The 21,666-nt window shown below is 37.8% G+C and overlaps 4 protein-coding genes across 4 annotated transcripts; 1 reads left to right on the top strand and 3 right to left on the bottom strand.

The window, feature by feature from the left end:
* Positions 1–2,571: 2,571 nt before the first annotated feature.
* LOC133782594 (uncharacterized) lies at positions 2,572–6,944 on the bottom strand (the record flags this gene model as incomplete). Its single annotated transcript, XM_062221951.1, has 2 exons — positions 6,867–6,944; positions 2,572–3,030 (listed from the first exon to the last, which is right to left on the bottom strand). Coding segments are annotated over exons 1-2 (537 nt in total), but the record flags the coding sequence as incomplete, so codon positions are not given.
* An 8,193-nt stretch (positions 6,945–15,137) lies between these two features.
* Positions 15,138–17,604, top strand: LOC133782505 (uncharacterized). Its single transcript, XM_062221862.1, has 3 exons — positions 15,138–16,964; positions 17,045–17,418; positions 17,553–17,604. The coding sequence occupies exons 1-3, from the start codon at positions 15,138–15,140 to the stop codon at positions 17,602–17,604; spliced, it is 2,253 nt and encodes a 750-aa protein (XP_062077846.1).
* A 339-nt stretch (positions 17,605–17,943) lies between these two features.
* On the bottom strand, positions 17,944–18,967 carry LOC133815154 (uncharacterized). Its single transcript, XM_062248044.1, has 2 exons — positions 18,593–18,967; positions 17,944–18,491 (listed from the first exon to the last, which is right to left on the bottom strand). The coding sequence occupies exons 1-2, from the start codon at positions 18,922–18,924 to the stop codon at positions 18,272–18,274; spliced, it is 552 nt and encodes a 183-aa protein (XP_062104028.1). The 5' UTR covers positions 18,925–18,967; the 3' UTR covers positions 17,944–18,271.
* A 284-nt stretch (positions 18,968–19,251) lies between these two features.
* Positions 19,252–21,034, bottom strand: LOC133815099 (uncharacterized). Its single transcript, XM_062248001.1, has 3 exons — positions 20,420–21,034; positions 19,808–19,945; positions 19,252–19,712 (listed from the first exon to the last, which is right to left on the bottom strand). Exons 1-3 carry the CDS (start codon positions 20,969–20,971, stop codon positions 19,404–19,406), a joined length of 999 nt encoding a protein of 332 aa, XP_062103985.1. The 5' UTR covers positions 20,972–21,034; the 3' UTR covers positions 19,252–19,403.
* Positions 21,035–21,666: the final 632 nt, after the last annotated feature.

The following is a 21,666-nucleotide window of genomic DNA, read 5'->3' as shown; positions in this document are numbered from 1 at the left end:
GTCAGGGACACTGACCTAAGAATCAGAAACGGCATGAGCGTCCTGAACGCAGGGCCGAATGAAGATTAGATCTAATCGATATCAGTGTTGAATGGCTCTAAGGTATTAACACTGGACCGACCCTAAGGTCGATGAACTTATAAGCGCTTGTCTAGTCTAAGACTAGTTATTCAGAGCCAGGGCATATGGCCCCGGTGACTGTTTGTCACATGGCTAGGGAATGCTGTTCCAGGGTTATGACTCTATGGTCATGAGGAGGGTTATTATAACGCCCTGGATAGCCAAGACCGTTACACTGTGTGTTTATAAAGTGCCAGACTTGCTAACCAAGTCATTAAAGTAAAAACGTGTTACTGAAACAGTAGAGGAACTAGGGTTAAAAGTGTTTTGGTCTCAAAAGTTACATTTTCATTACTAAACATTGTCTCGTTACATGGGATCCCAAAAATGACAGTTTAAAGGTCATTTACAAAATTTACAAGGTTTAAATACATTAGCAGCCATACTAAGGCAAAATGAGCAGTTAGGTAATCTCTGTCCTGACACACTAATCAATCATGGTGATTGAACGGCTGGCTATGTACATTACACCTCGGAGCTCTCCACCTCAGGCCTGGTCCAGCTTGCTCTTGCCTTTACCTGCACCACGTAGCACCCGTGAGCCAAGGCCCAGCAAGAAAACACAACAATAATAGAGCACGCACATCTAGCTGTCAAGTCAATTACACATATAGCATCTCATAAACTCAAGCATATCAATAGTCAAGTATTTCATATACTAAGCATCTCAGCTCATAACACACAATGCACAGACGATAACCAGGGCTAGCGCTCACAGGCTGCTCCCTCTGTTATCCTATTGTTTCTGGCTCCCAGTGGCCAATTCGCGCCCCGTGCGCTAAATTCATGAACGGTACTCTTAGACCGCTTATACGTGTCCCTTGGCATAATACCAACGATGACACAAAACACCTCTCGGGAGCACTTAGTCCCATTCACAACATACATTCGGGTGCAGTTTTCTTACCTTTAGCTTTTATATGAGTTAGTTACGGGCGATACTCCGTGAGCGCGATCCGATCCTCGAGCCCTAGCTTAACACCTAGTCACAACCATGAAGAAAGACACCATCAACAACCTTAAATGAGCTTCCAAGCCAAGTTCTAGTACTCAGAACATTGAACTTCACCAAATATGGTAAAAGACTCAACCCCGAGCACCCTAGGTTAAATTCCCAAGCCTAAAATCTCAAAATCCCAAAATCCCCTAAGCGCCGCGGCATAGGCCACCCATGCCGCGGCATGGCCCCCAAACAGAGCCAACCAAGACACAAAAACAGGTAAGGGCCGCGGCATTGCTTGGACCATGCCGCGGCCCGCCCTTCTTCCTCAGCATGCAACACCCCTTGAAGGGCCGAGGCTCTCCAAGAACCATGCCGCGGCCCGACCCTTCGAACCCAGAAAAAAACTCCATTTTCAACCTCCAAACCTCACCTAAAGCTATCCCAAAGCCCCCAAACCAAAACCAATTAACTCCCAACCTTTTTAACATGAATTAAGCAACATAATTCCCCAGAAAACACAGCCCAACACACTTCAATCTCTTCCTTCCAACTTCTGAAATCCAAACCCAAAGAACTTAAAACCAGCCATGATAACCCCCAAATTCAACCATCAAACTATAATTTAAACCTTACCTCAGTTGTAGAATCGATTCTCCAAGAGTCCCATGACCTATCTTCAAAGTCCCTAGCCTCAATTTCCACCTTGAATGTCAAAACCATAACCATTTAAAACTCAGTCATTTCTTTAAGTTCCTAACCCCAAAAACGAAAATTCAGAACTTACCTTAACTCTATCTCAGACCTTGATCAGTTCCTGAGCTAATCCTCCAGATTACTTCCTTCAATTCCCAAAGACACAGCTCAATCCCAGCAGTTCCCTCTCAAACTCAATAGTTTTTCCTTTGTTTTTCTGTGTTTTTCCTTCCTTTGGTTTCCTTTGAGCGTGTAAGTGAGCTGAGAGAGGTATACTTTGTCGGTTTGTGTTTTCTTCTAAAGACTTCCTTAAGTTTAACTTATCCATTAAGTTAACCCCAAGGCTCGGGGTACCGGAACCGTCCCCGAGGCCAAAATGGTAAAATCCCCCAATATTCCCGCCTAGACATCCTAACCTCAAATATATCTCCAATTATTTATTTTCATCACTCGATAGTCTAAATCACTATCTGACACCCAAAATACCCCTGACTTGCCCAAAATCAATTATAATACCCCGTTGTGCCTTTTCCCGCTATCTAGCCCTAGGATCGCCTCGAGTCGCCGGCTGCAGATTTATCCACATCATAATGTGGTTCTCGCATATATCTCAAACATTTATATCACATCATCATATAATATAATCAATTATCATGTAAGCTTCATTAAACATATAATTACTCAATAAATCACAATTATTCCAGTAATGCCCTCCTGGCACACTAATCAAGGCCCTTAAGCCTTATTAGTGAATTTGGGTCGTTACAACTATCCCCTCCTAATGAGAATTTCGTCCTCGAAATTTACCTGAATAGCTCGGGATACTGATCCCGCATCGCTGTCTCTAACTCCCAGGTCGCCTCTTCGACCTTGCTATTCCTCCACAATACTTTCACTAACGGAATTGTCTTATTCCGTAAAACTTTGTCCTTCCGATCCAAAATCTGAACTGGTTGCTCCTCATAGGACAAATCTGTCTGTAACTCCAAATCCTCGTACCTCAGTACATGTTTTGTATCAGAAACATACTTCCGTAACATGGAGACATGAAACACACTATGAACCCCTGATAACGACGGTGGCAAGGCCAGCCTGTAAGCCACCTGTCCAACCCTCTCTAAAATCTCAAAGGGTCCAACAAACCGAGGACTCAGTTTGCCCTTCACTCCAAACCTCCTCACACCCCTCAACGGTGAAACTCGCAGAAACACGTGGTCCCCAACCTGGAACTCCACGTTCCTACGCTTAGGATCAGCGTAGCTTTTCTGTCTACTCTGCGAGGCAAGCATTCTAGCTCGAATCTTCTCAATAGCTTCATTAGTCCTCTGAACCATATCTGGCCCCAAATACCTTCTCTCACCCATCTCATCCCAGTGAATAGGTGATCTGCACCTCCTTCCATATAACATCTCATAAGGAGCCACTCCAATCGTGGACTGGTAACTGTTATTATATGAAAACTCAACCAATGGAAGATACTTACTCCACGAACCCACAAAGTCAATCACACATGCCCTAAGCATATCCTCCAACACCTGAATCGTCCTCTCAGACTGTCCATCAGTCTGAGGATGGAAAGTTGTGCTAAACTTCAGCTGAGTCCCCATGGCTCTCTGCAAAGCTCCCCAAAATTTAGAGGTAAAGATAGGGTCTCGATCAGATACGATAGACTTTGGAACCCCATGGAGATGAACTATCTCCCTCACATACAACTCTGCATACTGCTCCACAGTATAAGTTGACCTAACTGGTAGGAAATGAGCTGACTTGGTGTACCTATCCACTATCACCCACACCGAGTCATGAAGTCCAACTGTCCTGGGTAACCCTCCCACGAAATCCATCGTAATGTCCTCCCATTTCCATTCTGGGATACCCAAAGGCTGAAGCAATCCCGCTGGTCGCTGATGCTCAGCCTTAACCTGCTGACAGGTTAAACATCTAGATACATACTCAACCACATCTTTCTTCATCCCAGGCCACCAGAATAATGTCCGTAGATCCTGATACATCTTCGTGGTACCCGGATGAAGTGAGTATGGCATGGTGTGAGACTCGTCCAGTATCTCACGCCTAATCCCCTCATCTGCCGGAACACATATCCGTCCCTGATACCGAAGCAAACCTGTCTCCGAAACTGAATAATCCTTAGCTGTCCCCGCTAAGGCATGCTGCCTACTGTCCTGCAACTGCACATCAGCGAACTAACCCTCCTTGATCCGCTCCAACAGGGTCGACTGCAAAGTGATGTTGGCTAACTGGCCCACCACCAGTTCTATCTTTGCCTGACCATCTCATCAGCCAATTCCTTCGAGATCTGAGTAGAACTATACAACTGTCCTGGGCCCCTCCGGCTCAATGCATCTGCCACTACGTTGGCTTTCCCCGGATGGTAAAGGATGTCACAATCATAGTCCTTAACCAATTCTAGCCAACGTCTCTGTCTCATATTCAGATCCTTTTGCGTGAAGAAATATTTCAGACTCTTATGATCAGTGTAGATCTCGCACTTCTCTCCATACAGATAATGACGCCACACCTTCAGTGCAAACACAACTGCCGCTAACTCCAAATCATGAGTCGGATACCTCTGCTCATACTCCTTCAGCTGTCGAGACGCGTAGGCTATAACTTTCTCATTCTGCATCAGCACACAACCTAAACCCAACCTCGATGCGTCACAGTAGACCACGAACTTCCCTTCCTCCGAAGGAAGACTCAACACTGGGGCAGAAATAAGCCGTCGTTTCAACTCCTGAAAGCTGTTCTCACACTTCTCTGACCAGACGAACTTCTGATTCTTTCTTGTTAACTCTGTCAATGATGAAGAAATCTTCGAGAACCCCTCTACAAATCGCCTGTAGTAACCAGCCAACCCAAGGAAACTCCGCACCTCCGAGGCATTCCTCGGCCTCGGCCAATCCCTAACTGCCTCCACCTTGGATGGATCCACCTTAATCCCTTCTGCCCCAACTATATGCCCAAGGAAGGTCACCTCTGGTAGCCAGAACTCACACTTCTTAAACTTAGCGTACAATTGATGCTCCCTTAACCTCTGTAGAACCTGTCGTAGATGCTGCTCATGCTCCGCCTCTGAGCTGGAGTATACCAAGATGTCGTCGATGAAGACAATGACGAACTGATCCAAGAAATCCTTGAACACCCTGTTCATTAAGTCCATGAAAGCCGCTGGAGCATTGGTCAGACCAAAAGACATGACCAGGAACTCACAATGCCCATATCGTGTCCGGAAAGCTGTCTTCGGTATATCCTCATCCTTGATCCTCAGCTGGTGATAACCAGATCGAAGATCAATCTTTGAGAACACTGTCTTACCTTGCAGCTGATCAAATAAATCATCAATCCTTGGCAGAGGGTACTTATTCTTAATGGTTAACTTATTCAATTCTCTGTAATCAATGCACATCCTCAGAGTCCCGTCCTTCTTCTTAACAAACAGTACTGGTGCGCCCCATGGAGAGTAACTAGGTCTGATAAACCCCAAATCCAGAAGTTCCTGCAACTGTATCTTCAACTCTTTCAGTTTCGCTGGTGCCATTCTGTACGGTGCCCTAGACACTGGTTCTGTCCCCGGTGCTAGCTCAATAACAAACTCAATCTCCCTACGCGGCGGCAACCCAGGCAAATCCTCAGGGAACACATCCAAGAACTCACAAACCAGTCTGGTCTCCTCCAGTCCAACTGGTGAAACTTTGGTGGTATCCACCACACTAGCCAAGAAGCCTATACATCCATCCTGTAGCAAATCTCTGGCTCTCAATGCAGATATCCTGGGTACGCGGGGTCCACGCACCGCTCCCACAAAAACGAAGGGATCCTCACCCTCTGGCTCAAAAGTCACCATTTTCTTTCTACAGTCAATGGTAGCTCCATATCTAACCAGCCAATCCATACCTAAAATCATGTCAAAATCCTCCATACTCAACTCAATCAAGTCTACTGACAACTCTCTGCCGTCAACTAACACTGGCAGTGCCCTAACCCATCTCCTAGACACCACCAGCTCTCCCGTAGGCAATATAGTCCCAAACCCTGAAGCACTAAGCTCACTAGGTCTACACAATCTATCAATCACCCTATCAGATACAAATGAATGCGTAGCACCAGAATCAATCAAAACAGTAAAAGAAGTGCCAGCACTAGAAAGTTGACCTGTCACTACCGAGGGACTAGCCTCGGCCTCTGCCTGCGTCAAAGTGAACACTCGAGCTGGAGTCAAGCTGTCCACCTTCCCTGCCTCGTCCTTCTTCACGGTTGGGCAATCTTTCCTGAGGTGTCCCACCACCCCGCATACATAACAGGCCTTAGCCTGACACTCGCCCAAATGGCGTCTCCTGCACCTTGTGCATTTCGGGTAAGTCCTCCACGAATCGCCGCCTCCCCGACGGCCGCCCTGAGTACCCCGACCTCCTCTATCAAACCTAGGAGAAATTGGGGCTTCAGGAGTCTTTCTCTTCAAATCACTGATACCTCCACCTCTACTAGAACCAGAATATGGAGGCACCGGCCTACGGCCCTCCCTTCTTGCTGCACTATCCCTCCAAATCCTATTCTTTGCTTCCTCAGCAGTCAGAGCCCTTTCCACAGCCTGGGCATAGGTAGTCACTCCAGGAACTATGGTAATCCTCACATCCCGGGCTATCATGACATTTAGCCCTCTAACAAATCTGTCTAACCTGGTCGCATCGGTAGGCACAAGATCCGGTGCAAACTTTGCAAGTCTGTCAAATTTCAAGGCATACTCTGTAACAGTCATACCGCCCTGAACCAATCCCACAAATTCATTCACCTTCGCTGCCCTGACGGCAACATTATAGTACTTCTGATTGAACAAATCTTTAAACTCCTCCCATGTCATTGCAGCAACATTTCTGGTTTGTGATGCCACCTCCCACCAGATTAGGGCATCCTCTCTCAACATATAAGTGGCACATGCCACCCTATCATGTCCCTCTACTTTCATAAAATCAAGTATGGTGGTAATCAGGGTCATCCACTGCTCAGCTTTTAGTGGATCTGGCCCACCCTCAAAGATCGGGGGCTGCTGCTTCCTGAACCGCTCATACAACGGTTCCACTTTATTACCAACATCAACAGGCTGTACCACAGGTACCAGCGCCAGTGGCCCAGCTGGGGCAACACTCCCAGATGGAGCCTGCTGCAGCATTCTGATCAGTTCATCTTGGCTCTGAAGCCTAGCTTGCATTTTTGCCATTAACTGTTGCCAGTTCCCAGGGGCTGGCGGAGGGGTTGGGCCCTGATCATCCTCCCTAGCCCCAGACCTGCCGGCTTGTCGTGTAGATTTCCTTGAGCGCATAGCTATTCAAGTCAATCTGCAAACAACAACTCGGCAATTAGGCTAAGACGACAGGGTAATAATCTCTCCATAATTCACTACCGAAACTCCAATCATTCACAAGCAAGCAAATATAGCAATTTATCCAGATATTCATTCACATGCACAGCAATGCTAATAAGCACGCCTTAATAACATCATGCAATAGTCAAGGGCCAGGCCCTATCAGAATCTCATGCTCCCTATTCATCAAGCAGATATCAACATTCATATCTCACTCAAATCATTTAAGCACATAATCATGCATATACAATTACCAAACCCTGAGTTGAGCTTGTCTCCCGCAGCGAATGTACATACCCAGCCAGTCTTCAGGACCCATAAACCTAGGATGCTCTGATACCAAGTTGTAACGCCCTGGATAGCCAAGACCGTTACACTGTGTGTTTATAAAGTGCCAGACTTGCTAACCAAGTCATTAAAGTAAAAACGTGTTACTGAAACAGTAGAGGAACTAAGGTTAAAAGTGTTTTGGTCTCAAAAGTTACATTTTCATTACTAAACATTGTCTCGTTACATGGGATCCCAAAAATGACAGTTTAAAGGTCATTTACAAAATTTACAAGGTTTAAATACATTAGCAGCCATACTAAGGCAAAATGAGCAGTTAGGTAATCTCTGTCCTGACACACTAATCAATCATGGTGATTGAACGGCTGGCTATGTACATTACACCTCGGAGCTCTCCACCTCAGGCCTGGTCCAGCTTGCTCTTGCCTTTACCTGCACCACGTAGCACCCGTGAGCCAAGGCCCAGCAAGAAAACACAACAATAATAGAGCACGCACATCTAGCTGTCAAGTCAATTACACATATAGCATCTCATAAACTCAAGCATATCAATAGTCAAGTATTTCATATACTAAGCATCTCAGCTCATAACACACAATGCACAGACGATAACCAGGGCTAGCGCTCACAGGCTGCTCCCTCTGTTATCCTATTGTTTCTGGCTCCCAGTGGCCAATTCGCGCCCCGTGCGCTAAATTCATGAACGGTACTCTTAGACCGCTTATACGTGTCCCTTGGCATAATACCAACGATGACACAAAACACCTCTCGGGAGCACTTAGTCCCATTCACAACATACATTCGGGTGCAGTTTTCTTACCTTTAGCTTTTATATGAGTTAGTTACGGGCGATACTCCGTGAGCGCGATCCGATCCTCGAGCCCTAGCTTAACACCTAGTCACAACCATGAAGAAAGACACCATCAACAACCTTAAATGAGCTTCCAAGCCAAGTTCTAGTACTCAGAACATTGAACTTCACCAAATATGGTAAAAGACTCAACCCCGAGCACCCTAGGTTAAATTCCCAAGCCTAAAATCTCAAAATCCCAAAATCCCCTAAGCGCCGCGGCATAGGCCACCCATGCCGCGGCATGGCCCCCAAACAGAGCCAACCAAGACACAAAAACAGGTAAGGGCCGCGGCATTGCTTGGACCATGCCGTGGCCCGCCCTTCTTCCTCAGCATGCAACACCCCTTGAAGGGCCGAGGCTCTCCAAGAACCATGCCGCGGCCCGACCCTTCGAACCCAGAAAAAAACTCCATTTTCAACCTCCAAACCTCACCTAAAGCTATCCCAAAGCCCCCAAACCAAAACCAATTAACTCCCAACCTTTTTAACATGAATTAAGCAACATAATTCCCCAGAAAACACAGCCCAACACACTTCAATCTCTTCCTTCCAACTTCTGAAATCCAAACCCAAAGAACTTAAAACCAGCCATGATAACCCCCAAATTCAACCATCAAACTATAATTTAAACCTTACCTCAGTTGTAGAATCGATTCTCCAAGAGTCCCATGACCTATCTTCAAAGTCCCTAGCCTCAATTTCCACCTAGAATGTCAAAACCATAACCATTTAAAACTCAGTCATTTCTTTAAGTTCCTAACCCCAAAAACGAAAATTCAGAACTTACCTTAACTCTATCTCAGACCTTGATCAGTTCCTGAGCTAATCCTCCAGATTACTTCCTTCAATTCCCAAAGACACAGCTCAATCCCAGCAGTTCCCTCTCAAACTCAATAGTTTTTCCTTTGTTTTTCTGTGTTTTTCCTTCCTTTGGTTTCCTTTGAGCGTGTAAGTGAGCTGAGAGAGGTATACTTTGTCGGTTTGTGTTTTCTTCTAAAGACTTCCTTAAGTCTAACTTATCCATTAAGTTAACCCCAAGGCTCGGGGTACCGGAACCGTCCCCAAGGCCAAAATGGTAAAATCCCCCAATATTCCCGCCTAGACATCCTAACCTCAAATATATCTCCAATTATTTATTTTCATCACTCGATAGTCTAAATCACTATCTGACACCCAAAATACCCCTGACTTGCCCAAAATCAATTATAATACCCCGTTGTGCCTTTTCCCACTATCTAGCCCTAGGATCGCCTCGAGTCGCCGGCTGCAGATTTATCCACATCATAATGTGGTTCTCGCATATATCTCAAACATTTATATCACATCATCATATAATATAATCAATTATCATGTAAGCTTCATTAAACATATAATTACTCAATAAATCACAATTATTCCAGTAATGCCCTCCTGGCACACTAATCAAGGCCCTTAAGCCTTATTAGTGAATTTGGGTCGTTACAGTTATGTTGGTGACTATTCACCATACACCTATCATGTTCACATGGCAAAAACAGGGAACTTAGGCCATATTTTTCCAAATGCTCACCCAAAAAAAAACACAAATTAACACAAACAAACATATATATATGCCTTAGGTTAAATATGATAGACAAAAAAAATGCACACGTATATGATAGAACCATATATATATATGACAAAACCAATATACTCTCTCTAAATAAGACCATAAAACTGTAAAAAAAACATTCATCGCCATCATTCAAAGCAAGAAAAACACAAGCTTGAAAACCCAAACAGAGAAAACCTTCAATAACAACACCAATGAAACCCACGAAAACAAAAAAAAAAGTACAGAAAAAAAAAACTAACTCTGCGTTTGAAGGGGAAACAATTTGCAAGTGGCTCTGCATTTCGTTCGTCTTCTTCTCCGTCTGGCTGCGACTCTTGGCTCTCAATTTGCAGGTGACTCTGCGTTTGAAGGAGAAATAGTGACCTGCGAGGGAAGGAGAAACAGTGACCTAAAGTCGTCGTCTTCGTTCGCGATTCACCTGCGTGTGGTCTCCGTTTCTGCGTCTGGCGTCTGGCTGCGAATCGTGGGTGGGTCTCAGTTTACAGGTGGCTATTTGCAGGTGACCTCCGCCCTTCCTCTCCATTTGCCTGCGTTGTTTGCCTGCGACGTTCGCCTAGTCTCTGTGGGTATGCTGTAAGGTAACGTTCATCTTAGCTTGTAAGAGAAGCCAAACAATCTGAACATATATGATATACACCACGTTTGTCTTGTTTATATTAATTCCTTATTTTAATATCATTAAGTTTTTATTTATTATTATTATTACTTTTTTAATAATATTATTACTATTACTTAATTTTCAAATTAATGGAGGGAGGGCAAACTTGTCATTGAAAAAAAATTATTCATCGAAATTGACATAAAGGTACTAATTTTAATTAATTTTCAAAATTGAGGGTACCAAGCGAGTAATATTGATAATAGATGGTACCAAAATTGAACTTTTTCAAAATGAGTACCAAATGAGTACCTACCTTTTTTTTTATAATACTGCTTAGCGATTAATAAACATTAACTTAAAATAATTAGATGATTTATTTACATTCCAATCTCAGAGAAAATATATATAAAACTATAAACTCTCTGCGTCTCTTAAGTCGTTCTCTTTTTTTTTTTTTTTTAAAAAAAACTCATAAAGTTATAATAACCATGAAACGAATGCCATTAATTAGATCTGAAGACCAAATTGGAATAAAATCACTAAAACAACACTTTATGGAGACAATACAACATTATAGTCTGTAAGGACCATTGGACACCATCTATTTCCCCATTGGTATGATATTGTCCGCTTTGGGCCTAAGCCCTCACAGATTTGTTTTTGGGCACCTTCCCAAAAGGCCTCATTCCAATGGAGATGGTGTCCAACTTTATATACCCAAGATCCTTCCCATTTCTAGCCAATGTGGGACTTTGGTTGTACACCCAACAATCCTCCCCTCAAACAAAGGACCACCTTGCCTCCCCTCAGACGATTACAGATCTAAACCTGAATCCCTCGATTCCAACACTCAAGATCCCCTTGAGTAAGCTAGATGAATCCCTTCACCAGCTAGATTCGAAATCCCTTCGAATACCTGAATCGCTCGATTCCAACACTCAAGATCCCCTTGAGTAAGCTAGATGAATCCCTTCACCAGCTAGATTCGAAATCCCTTCGAATCAGATCTGAACCTCTGATGGCTCTAGCAGCAAGCTTCACCTCCTTTGTTTGGCGGCTAATTTTGGGATCCGGCTCTGATACCACTTGTAAGGACCATTGGACACCATCTATTTCCTCATTGGTATGATATTGTCCGCTTTGGGCCTAAGCCCTCACGGATTTGTTTTTAGGCACCTTCCCAAAAGGCCTCATTCCAATGGAGATGGTGTCCAACTTTATATACCCAAGATCCTTCCCATTTCTAACCAATGTGGGACTTTGGTTGTACACCCAACATAGTCCAAACATCCAAGAGGCCTTTTGACAAAAATGATAAAATAATAATAAGTAAAGAACCAAATAATATCACATACCTCTTACTATTTTTGTCATTGTTAGGGCTATAAATCAACCATTTCACATGATACCAAAAATTTTATGAGTAACATTTCAAATCCTTACAATTTGTTGGAAAATCATTTACTCTGAAGCCTCAACCTCTAATCAGTTTTGGGGTACTTTACTTGTTGAGGGTTATGGAAAGATAAATAATATAAAAGTGTTGTTATTTGATATCTTAAAATATCCAATACCATATAAGTTAGAATTTTATAATTAGTTAACAATAATTCATAATACATATTAAACTCAAATAATATTTGATTGTGCTAATAAGGATATGTCACTTACTTTACCTACTAGCAAGATTGATTACTAATAATGCGGCTTAGCTTAGCAATTCTCATAATATAATGGGTTGATTTTTCTTTCCAATGACAAAACAAGGGTCCACTAAATTGTTTTTTCTCTTCGTCGTTTGTTTTGATATATCATCGACCACAAATATGATTGTTCGGTGGTCCTTAAAATAGAATGGTCCATTTTTTTTAATAATAATTTTGGTAATGGGCCATATAGTCTGCGACTAGCTTGGTATCAGTTTCTCATAAGAATTAAATATCTATATGTGAAATAAAAAAAAATGTAAATGTATATTGGGAAGTTCTAGAATAAGGTATGCCTTTTTATTTATGAATAGGGCACGACTATATTTTAGTCATGTAAATTAATTTTAACTCTAGTTATTTTTATGATGTTGTTCATTGCAGTCATAACATGACTCCTGCAAAAAATTTAGAAATTTCAAATAATTTACGATGTTAAAGTCAAAATTCAAAAAATTTATTGCATTCGTGTTTTTTTTTATACACATAAAAAACAAATTTTTTTAACTTTGATTTCAGCTTCGTAAACTATTTAGAATTTTCCAAAATTATGTAAGAGTATGCTATGATTACAATAAATATTATTATAAAAATATAAAAAATTAAAACAAATATAAAATTATAATTAATTTACGTGCCTAAAATAGATTAAATACTAGTAAAATTGTATACTTTATTCTAGAATTCCCCTTTGTGCATATATACATATACTATGATCCTACAAACAGGGTCAAATAGATTTGTGCTTCGCACTCTAGTGAAAAGAGACCAAATTTTAGAAAAATTAATATTATTTTTATATATACAAAAAGTCTCCAAATTTAGAAAGATATCAATTTACACATACTTATTATAAAATTACTAAATTTTGTATTGGGCTCCTAATGGCATCCTACCAAGCCATACCATTATCATAGACTTGTCAATTGGAGAGCATTTTTCCTCCACTTTTGATACAATTCAACTTATTCATTAGTGTAGAAGGAGACATTGCAATTTAGGATGTCACAATTAATTAAAAGGCTTTTACATATACAACTAATGTAACAATATTATAAATTAATAACAACCATTTTATTTAACAATTATAACTAACTCCTTTTATAACCAAAATAAAAATACATATATAATCATAACTCAATTGCAATTAATAAAGCTCTTAAGCATATCAAATCAAATTAAAACATAAAAAGAAATTTTATATAACATCATAATAAACATAATTCAAGACTTTATAACTTACCAAAAAGGGAATAAGGTTGAAATCAATTTCAAATAAAGATAAGTTTCTCCATTCTTTTTTTGCATTGACTCTCATAGCTCTGAAATTTTCGATTCAAATTATGCATAATGGTATAAACTCTAAAATTTTCTATATACATTGCTCACCTTATTAACTTTTAAACTTATCTATGCCTAAAATAAATGAAATATTATGTATAAGATAACTATTTGGTTTCCATACATATAACTTAACTATTTTTTTGTACAAATTAGTTTGGTGGATGAAAAGTGACACCATTTGAGTAATGTAACTTATGAGTTTCTAAAACATAATAAAACATTAGACACAAGTTAGTTTACTATCTAAAATGTTTTTAAAATAGAGTAAACATTGAAAACCATTGTACCTTATATTTTCAATAATTAAAATCCTGTTGTAAATATGTTGATATTTTACAAACAAAAAAATGCGTTAGTAATGATTAAAGATAACACCCAAAATTAGATTAATATTAATTACTCGGCTTACTTTATTACATTTATATTTTTCCAAAAATAATGTTAGACTAATAAAATATTCACATAAAAATTACACACAATATGTAAACAATCCTAACCATACAATTTAAAATGGTGTAATACTTGAAAATATTAATAATTAAAACTAATTATAGATTTTGTATGAATTTTATATATCTCTAGCATTACTTATTTTCTAAGGAATATTAGTATAAAATATTTGTGGTGTTAAACATCACACATCAATATAAATAAATTTTAACATAGGTTTATATCTTTTTGGACTTTTTCTGATTATCTGTTTGGACTTTCTGTTTTAAAAAAAATATCTTTTTTGGATCCTATATTTTGTAAAATGGTTCAAATAGACTCATTAAACTCAGTTTTGATGAAGAAAAAATTAAATATAACAACACAGTTTTTAAGCATAATGATTTTATTTGGGAAATTTTTATATATACGGCATTTCACCAAAAGAATTCGAAAAATACGGTAATCCATATTTCTTACAATTTTACGGTAAAAGTGAAGCCCACACCCAACCCAATACGGAAGACCCAACATTTCCCACCATTATATACAGAAGACCCAACCCAACCATTACAACTCAGCCAATGTTTATGTAACATGCTGTACTCAATAAGTATTCAGAGAACTCCATGGATTTCAGCTTACAAAAACGAGAAAACTGGGAAAAAATGAGAAATTTTCTTCTGCAATCTACTGCAAAATTTCTGAATCGATGTGTCTACAAAAACAATTACACGATATCTGTTTTGTGGTAAGTTTCCTTGTTCTTGGAACATAATTTATAGCTTTCGGAAATCATTAAGATAAATATAGCAAAAACATATATATTAACACATATCTCCACATAATCATATACAAATTTTACCATAGAAACATTTGAAAACCCTGAAAACCTTTTATTAAAAACAAAACTGTTACAATATTATAAAGATGTTTCTTAGATTGTCTCATCTTTAAGTTATTTGATCTTCCTTGTGCAGAATTTGGGCATTTAAAAACCAATAAAGGGATGAGTTTATATGCTAAATTCTCATTTTGTTGGGGGATAGCTTGTGCTGGATTGGGTAGTTTATAACCCATAAGGTATTTGTGTTTGCTAAATCTGTTATGCTCCTATTTTGTTTTATAATGAAAATATAAAATTTCTACATATCAATCTAATTTTTCTTTTTATTCATCTGCAGACATGAATCCAATAACATCTTTGGTATATTATGATGGTCATTGGAATGAAAATAATGTGTATGAGGATTTCAAAATGCTGGGAGTGTTAATACCATTAGATTGCTCATTTACAACACTAATGAGTATCTTGTCTACAGAGTTATCTACCATTCTGTCAACAGAAAATGCAACAATTGAGTACCAGATTGCAGAAACATTGCCTCCATTGAAGATCAATAGTGATAGCTCTATACAATTCTACTTGGAGTGCAAAAGAAATGACAGAACACTCACAAAATACCCTTTGATAGTTTCTGTAACAGAGAACAACCAAACAATTACCTGTGGAGCACTTCAAAAGATGAGTTCTATTGTTGCTTCAAGTAGTAATAATATAGAGAATGATATTTCGGACACATCGACATTCTCTATAGATGAACCTCAAGAACTACCAAATTTTATTCAATTGGCAGATCAAATTACAGATTTGATTTTGGAGAAGGAACGACATGAATCAATTCCTGAACATATCGGAACAGAAACTACAGTTATAACTCATGCAATTTCTGATGGAATAAGAGAGAAACAGGTATACAAAAACAAAGAGGTTCTTACAACAACAATTGGTCTCTATGCCATAAAAAACAATTTTCCGTTCAAGGTCCACAAATCTTGCAAAAGAGAATATCAGTTGAAGTGTCTTGATTCAGAATGTACGTGGTCATTTCGTACTGCAAGATATGGAAAGACAGATATGTTCCAACTTAGGAAGTTCAATCGTGCCCACACATGTTCCTTGGACATTATTCTTGGAGATCACCGACAAGCTTCAAGTAGTATGGTTGGGAATGTTGTGAAGACCAAGTTCACAGATCCAAAAACAAATTATAGACCTAAAGATATAGCTAAAGACATGTTGGACAGATATGGAGTTTCCATGAGTTACCAAAAAGCATGGCGATCTAAGGAAAAAGAAGTTAATTATGTACATGGTTCAAGTCAAGATTCCTACCGAGACATTCCACGATATCTGCACATTTTGAAGCACAAAAATCCAGGTACTGTAACAGATTTGGAAATTGATAGTCTAAACAGATTTAAATATATTTATATGGCTATGGGACAATCAATTCTAGGTTGGAAACATTGCATTCCAGTAATTGTTGTTGATGGAACATTCCTAAAAGCTGCATTTGGCGGTACACTTCTCACAGCTTCAACACAAGATGCAAATAGACACATCGTCCCATTGGCTTTTGCTATAACAGATTCGGAAAACAATGATTCATGGGAGTGGTTCTTCAGAAAAATAAAAGAATGTTATGGAGAAAGAGAAGAGTTGTGTATAGTTTCAGATAGACACGAAAGCATAGAGAATGCTATAAAAAATGTCTTTCCAAATGTAACTCATGGAGTGTGCTCCTACCATCTTTTCTGCAACATAAAGACCAAGTTTAGAACAGATGCAGAGGCAACCAATATTGCATTTCATGCTGCTGCAAAAGCTTATAACATGGAAGATTTTGAAAAATACATGAAGGACTTGGACAGTTTACATGAAGGAATCCATCCTTTTCTGGCCAATGAAGTTAAATATGAAAAGTGGGCAAGAATCCACTCCAAAAGTCGTAGATATGCAGCTATGACTTCAAACATAGCTGAATCCATTAATGCAGCACTAAAAGAAATGAGAGAGCTTCCAGTAACAACATTACTCGAGTGCCTTAGAAACCTGATTCAAAAATGGAGCTACAACAACAAAAAAGAAGCAGAAGCAACGTTTACAGAATTGCCAAAGAAACAAGAGGAATACTTAAGAAAGAACTTTGTCAAGTCATTAAGAATGACTGTAAGTACAACTATTTCATTTATTTATAAATACCTCTGTATTAATATACTTCCTTGTTCATTATTATAATTTCATTGCAGGTAGAACCAGCTAGCACACTCATTTACAGTGTACACAGTGGTTTAACAACAAACATTGTTGACATTGCAAAGAAATCTTGCTCTTGTAACAAGTTTGATTTGGATGAATTACCTTGTGAACATGCCATGACAGTCATTAGAAAGATGAACCTTCAGTATAAAAAATATTGCTCATATTATTTCACAAAACAAGCCATGTTGAACACCTATAATGCATCAATACATCCATTGGGAGATCCAAACACATGGAGAGTTCCACCTAATGTTGAGGAAATAGAAGTACTACCTCCAAAAGGAAACAGAAAAAGTGGAAGGCCAAGGAAAAAAAGGTTTGTTTCAGCAAGAGAAGGGTCTTATCAGCTTAAATGTGGAAGGTGTGGAGAGCTTGGGCACAACCGAAAAACCTGCACAAACCAGCCTCTATTGAGAACAAAAAAACAAAAAAGCACTCAAAGCTTATAGATTGAAAATACTTTTTATTTGAATTTTGAAACTTTGTATGTTTCAGTACAGTGATTGGAACATTACTTATCACTATTACTTGTGATAAAGAATTATGAAATTTTATTGAATATATGGAATATTATAAAAACTTAGGAAAAAATTTGCATCAATATATCAGAATTAATGATCAGGGCGTTTTCAGTAAATTTTTGTTACATATTTGATACAGATATATCTTAAATGAATATTAATGTAACATTTTGTTACATAATTGTTACAGATATGTTACTAGTTTCTCACAGACACTTCCAACATCAAATAAATGGGAAATAAGTTCTTTTATAAGCTTATGTTACAGTTTTGAAACAAAAATATTTGATTTTCATTTGTAAATTTCCAGTCCATTTAAAAGCATTAACTTCAAAAGTTTGAAACAATTTGATACATATTTGAAACTGAAGTTATCGCGACTATTAATAGATGTTAAGTAATGCTACGCAATGTTGCATGAACTTAGGTTACAAACTTTTAACAGATGTTACCTAAAACATGAAATACAAAAATAAAATTGTGAACTCAAGTTACAAACATGAGACACCTCTGTACAACATTCCTCATAAAAAAGGGCTAATATCAAAATTCATTGATATGCCACAATATTCAAAATATTCAAACATGATACTTGCTTGAAAGTTTGCAAAACAAAAATACAAAAGTTATCTTGCCATAAGTATGTATCGTCTTTACAAGATAAAAGCCAAAATGTTAACTACTTTGATACTCTCATACTTCTATTGCATTAACATTCAACATCTTCTTGCTCATTCTTCCTCTGAACTCCCCATCAGATAGATAGCCTTCATCTTTCTTTCTTTTAGCATGGACATATAGCTCGACTGCAATTTTGTTTCTCTGGAAACTAACATTCAGAGGATTGGGGATATTTTCAATAAGTCCATGCATAAAAAATTCAGCAAACTTTATGATAAAAATCCCACAATCGCTACAAAAAAAAAAAAAAAATCAAAATCAGTAACACATAAATGCATATAAACAAAATGATGCAACCAAAAAATAACAATAACTAAAAAAAAAAACACTTACTTGTTACTCTGTTGTGGAACCTCATCATCAAACACAATGTCCAACGGGTGACACATATCAATGCCCTTGAATGCTTGTGCATTTAGATCAATATCTTCCCTTGACTCATAAAAATTATTTAAAGAAAGAAACAAGGGCAACAAAGTAGAATATGCTTCAACAACTTTCAACACTTTCTTATCCATAACTCTATTCCTCATTGAGTTGTAGACTTTAAAATATCTCTGCTTCACGTTGAACTCCCCAAGAATCCAATGATTACAGCCAACAGCAGTCATATTAATAGGGAATAAAACGAAATCTACTAGCGACCAAGGGGTGTTACAAAGCATTTTATAACCACAAATATACTCAAAAATAACACTGTTATTCGATATAACAAATCTATCACAGTCACTTGACAGATACACATCATACAGAGCAGTGATAACTTGATCAAAAGAGTTATCTGTAGTAGTAACTCTAACCTTTATCAACTCACAATACTTGGCTTTTTTTCTAAGGTAATAAAATGCCACATTAATATGCTGAAAAAACAAGAAGCAAACCATAATAAGAATAATGAAAACAGTAAAACTAAAACAACTTAATAATAATAAGCGAAAAAAATACCTCATTGTCCAAATCCCTCCCATCTTTAACTAAATCATAAAACCAAATTTTTCTGTCAATCTCAGTTACACAAAACTGAAATGGCTCCTTAATGATACTATTATTATCATCAAATTTCTTATACCTATAACAAATATAAACATTTAAAAGTGAATTATGGTGAAACAGAAACTGAAATACAAAATAAATAAAAAAACAATTAAAAAATAGAAGCATACTTATTATTTTTTCTCAGCCCCAGAGAAAACCACTTGTTAAAAGAGTCTTGGTCAATTTGATTAGGCAGATCAAAAAGATTGTCTCCAAAAGCATATCGTCCCACAACCTTCCTTTTAGACTTCACAACCTCCAAATGTTTCATATCCTCAGAAGAAGATGATCCAAATTGGTTCACAAAAGGAGATTGCAAAACTGTAGCAGGCTTTGGATTCCTTTTGCCAACAGCAGGAGTAGACACAACTACTGGATTCATCAAAGAACCAGCAATGGGTGTTGCCATAATAACTTCCTAGAAACAAAAATAATATGAAAAGCTCAATAATACAACTATTGGAACATATTGCAAAAAGAAAAAAAAAATCAATATCTGCCTTGTTTAGTTACCTTTTTCTTTGCCAAATCACCAACAGCTGCATGAACAACTTTATCAAAAATCTCCACATTCATGTTGTTAAAAATATGAGCCTCTTCTTCTAGATCTTTAACAACATCAGCTACATCATCATGAGGTTTGACAATATTCTATGGAAAAACAAAATTTTATAAATTAATACAGAAATACATGAATACATGACCTTGAAAAAAATACAAATCATGAAACCAAAATAACCTGGTCATAGCTCTGGAAAAAAAAGTTGTAGATATAATAAAAAATAATAATTGCCAAACAAAAAATTCCAAAATTCATAAGTTTACAAAAACATAACAGAGTTTATACATGCTCTGGAAAAGTCTTGTACAAAACTAACTTAGAAATTAAAAGTTTACAAATTAATAACAAGAGGTTTACAAAACAATAATTATAAACTTTCTCTTCCACTTCTCATACTCCAATGGAAACAAAATCAGATTCCTATCAAAAAGGGAAAACAAAAATTAATAAAAATAAAATATTAATTATATATATTAACAAAAATATAAACATCTATAAAATATAAAATAAAAAATAACAAACCAACCAAGCAATAAAATTAATATTTAGATAAGAATACATACCATTGTTTCTTCAACATCATTCCCAGTAGTCTTCTCATTCTCATTTACTGTATCATTCTTATCATCTGCAATTACCATATCTCCAGCAGCATCTTCTTGCATTGCTTGAATGCATTCATCAAAAACTTGGGTAAAACTTTCATTCTCAAAAAACTTATCCTTTTCCTTTGAAACACCACCACCACCAGAAGTATCACCAACATCAGCTCCCACAAAACCAACATCAACAGGATCAATATCATCATTAATACCACATGATTTTGGCCTCAACTCACCTAACATTTCCATAATTGCCTTGTGTTTTAAATCTTGATCGTTTTTCAAATTAACCAACATCTCCATCAATGCCCTATGTCTAGATTCACTAGCAGACTTTAAAAATGCAATTTCCTTAGACATAATGTTACACTTCTTCTGACATTCATCCACAATAATTTTCATATCAGAAAAACCAAATGTCACACAAGGAACATAGGATGAGGAAGGAGCCTCACTGGTTGGTTTCTTTGGAGGAGCAACAAAATCATCATCCTCAAAATCAGCAACATTCATATCCTTGTTGCACTGGAAAAAACCTTCAAGCTTGAAGGCATTGTTCTCTTCATCAATGGGCAAAACTTTAACAATTTTAGTCTGCAAATAACAGCACAGAAAAATCAGTTTACAATATTAAAAAAATCAAATAAATTCATATATAAAGAAAAGCAAAAATAATAAAAATTACCTTATGTAATGAAAACACATTCCTCTCAAGCTCCTTATGAGATGGGATTGCAACAGATGACCAATTTATAATCCTAGGCAGACCACAACTAACCTTCTCACAATAAGTTCCCTCTAAACTAGGAATTGATTCGTAAATGAAAACTTGGAAAACAAATGGCAAACCATTCAACTTATAGGTTGGGTAAGAACCTTGTCGAGTAATAACAACTTCATTTTCCCTTAAAGCATCTCTCAAAGATGAGAGAGTCACATTAAAAATATCCTTTCCCCATGGAAAATGATTAAAACCACCACTATCACAAAGATACAAGTTAGTTTTTTCAATGTTCTTCTCTTTTTGCCAAGCATACAAAAAATTAGTGATCAGGTAAAGTGCAGCCATCCTAACAGCCTCATCATCATTATCAAAATTGGCAGCCTTAAACCTTTCTTCAACAATAATTCTTGAAATGCCCCTTGTATGGTCACCAAAAAATTTAGAATACAATCCAATAGGATTACTATTCTTAATTCCACCTCTA

Source organism: Humulus lupulus, chromosome 1, assembly GCF_963169125.1.
Source record: "Humulus lupulus chromosome 1, drHumLupu1.1, whole genome shotgun sequence".
Classification (NCBI taxonomy): domain Eukaryota; kingdom Viridiplantae; phylum Streptophyta; class Magnoliopsida; order Rosales; family Cannabaceae; genus Humulus; species Humulus lupulus.
Note: the sequence above shows the minus strand (reverse complement) of the source record. Positions and strands in the feature narration are given on the sequence as shown.

Bases quoted from the DNA above. Each gene is read 5' to 3' on its own strand.
- LOC133782505 (XM_062221862.1), top strand. From the start codon at position 15,138: ATGAATCCAATAACATCTTTGGTATATTATGATGGTCATTGGAATGAA. The intron at 16,965-17,044 runs GTAAGTACAACT...ATTTCATTGCAG, and splicing joins TCAAGTCATTAAGAATGACT to GTAGAACCAGCTAGCACACT. The intron at 17,419-17,552 runs GTGTGGAGAGCT...TGTATGTTTCAG, and splicing joins TATCAGCTTAAATGTGGAAG to TACAGTGATTGGAACATTAC.
- LOC133815154 (XM_062248044.1), bottom strand. From the start codon at position 18,924: ATGCTTTGTAACACCCCTTGGTCGCTAGTAGATTTCGTTTTATTCCCT. The intron at 18,492-18,592 runs GTAAGTGTTTTT...TTTTTTTTGTAG, and splicing joins GTTCCACAACAGAGTAACAA to CGATTGTGGGATTTTTATCA.
- LOC133815099 (XM_062248001.1), bottom strand. From the start codon at position 20,971: ATGAATGTTGCTGATTTTGAGGATGATGATTTTGTTGCTCCTCCAAAG. The intron at 19,946-20,419 runs GTATGTATTCTT...GTTTTTCCATAG, and splicing joins ATGATGTTGAAGAAACAATG to AATATTGTCAAACCTCATGA. The intron at 19,713-19,807 runs GTAACTAAACAA...TTTTGTTTCTAG, and splicing joins GTGATTTGGCAAAGAAAAAG to GAAGTTATTATGGCAACACC.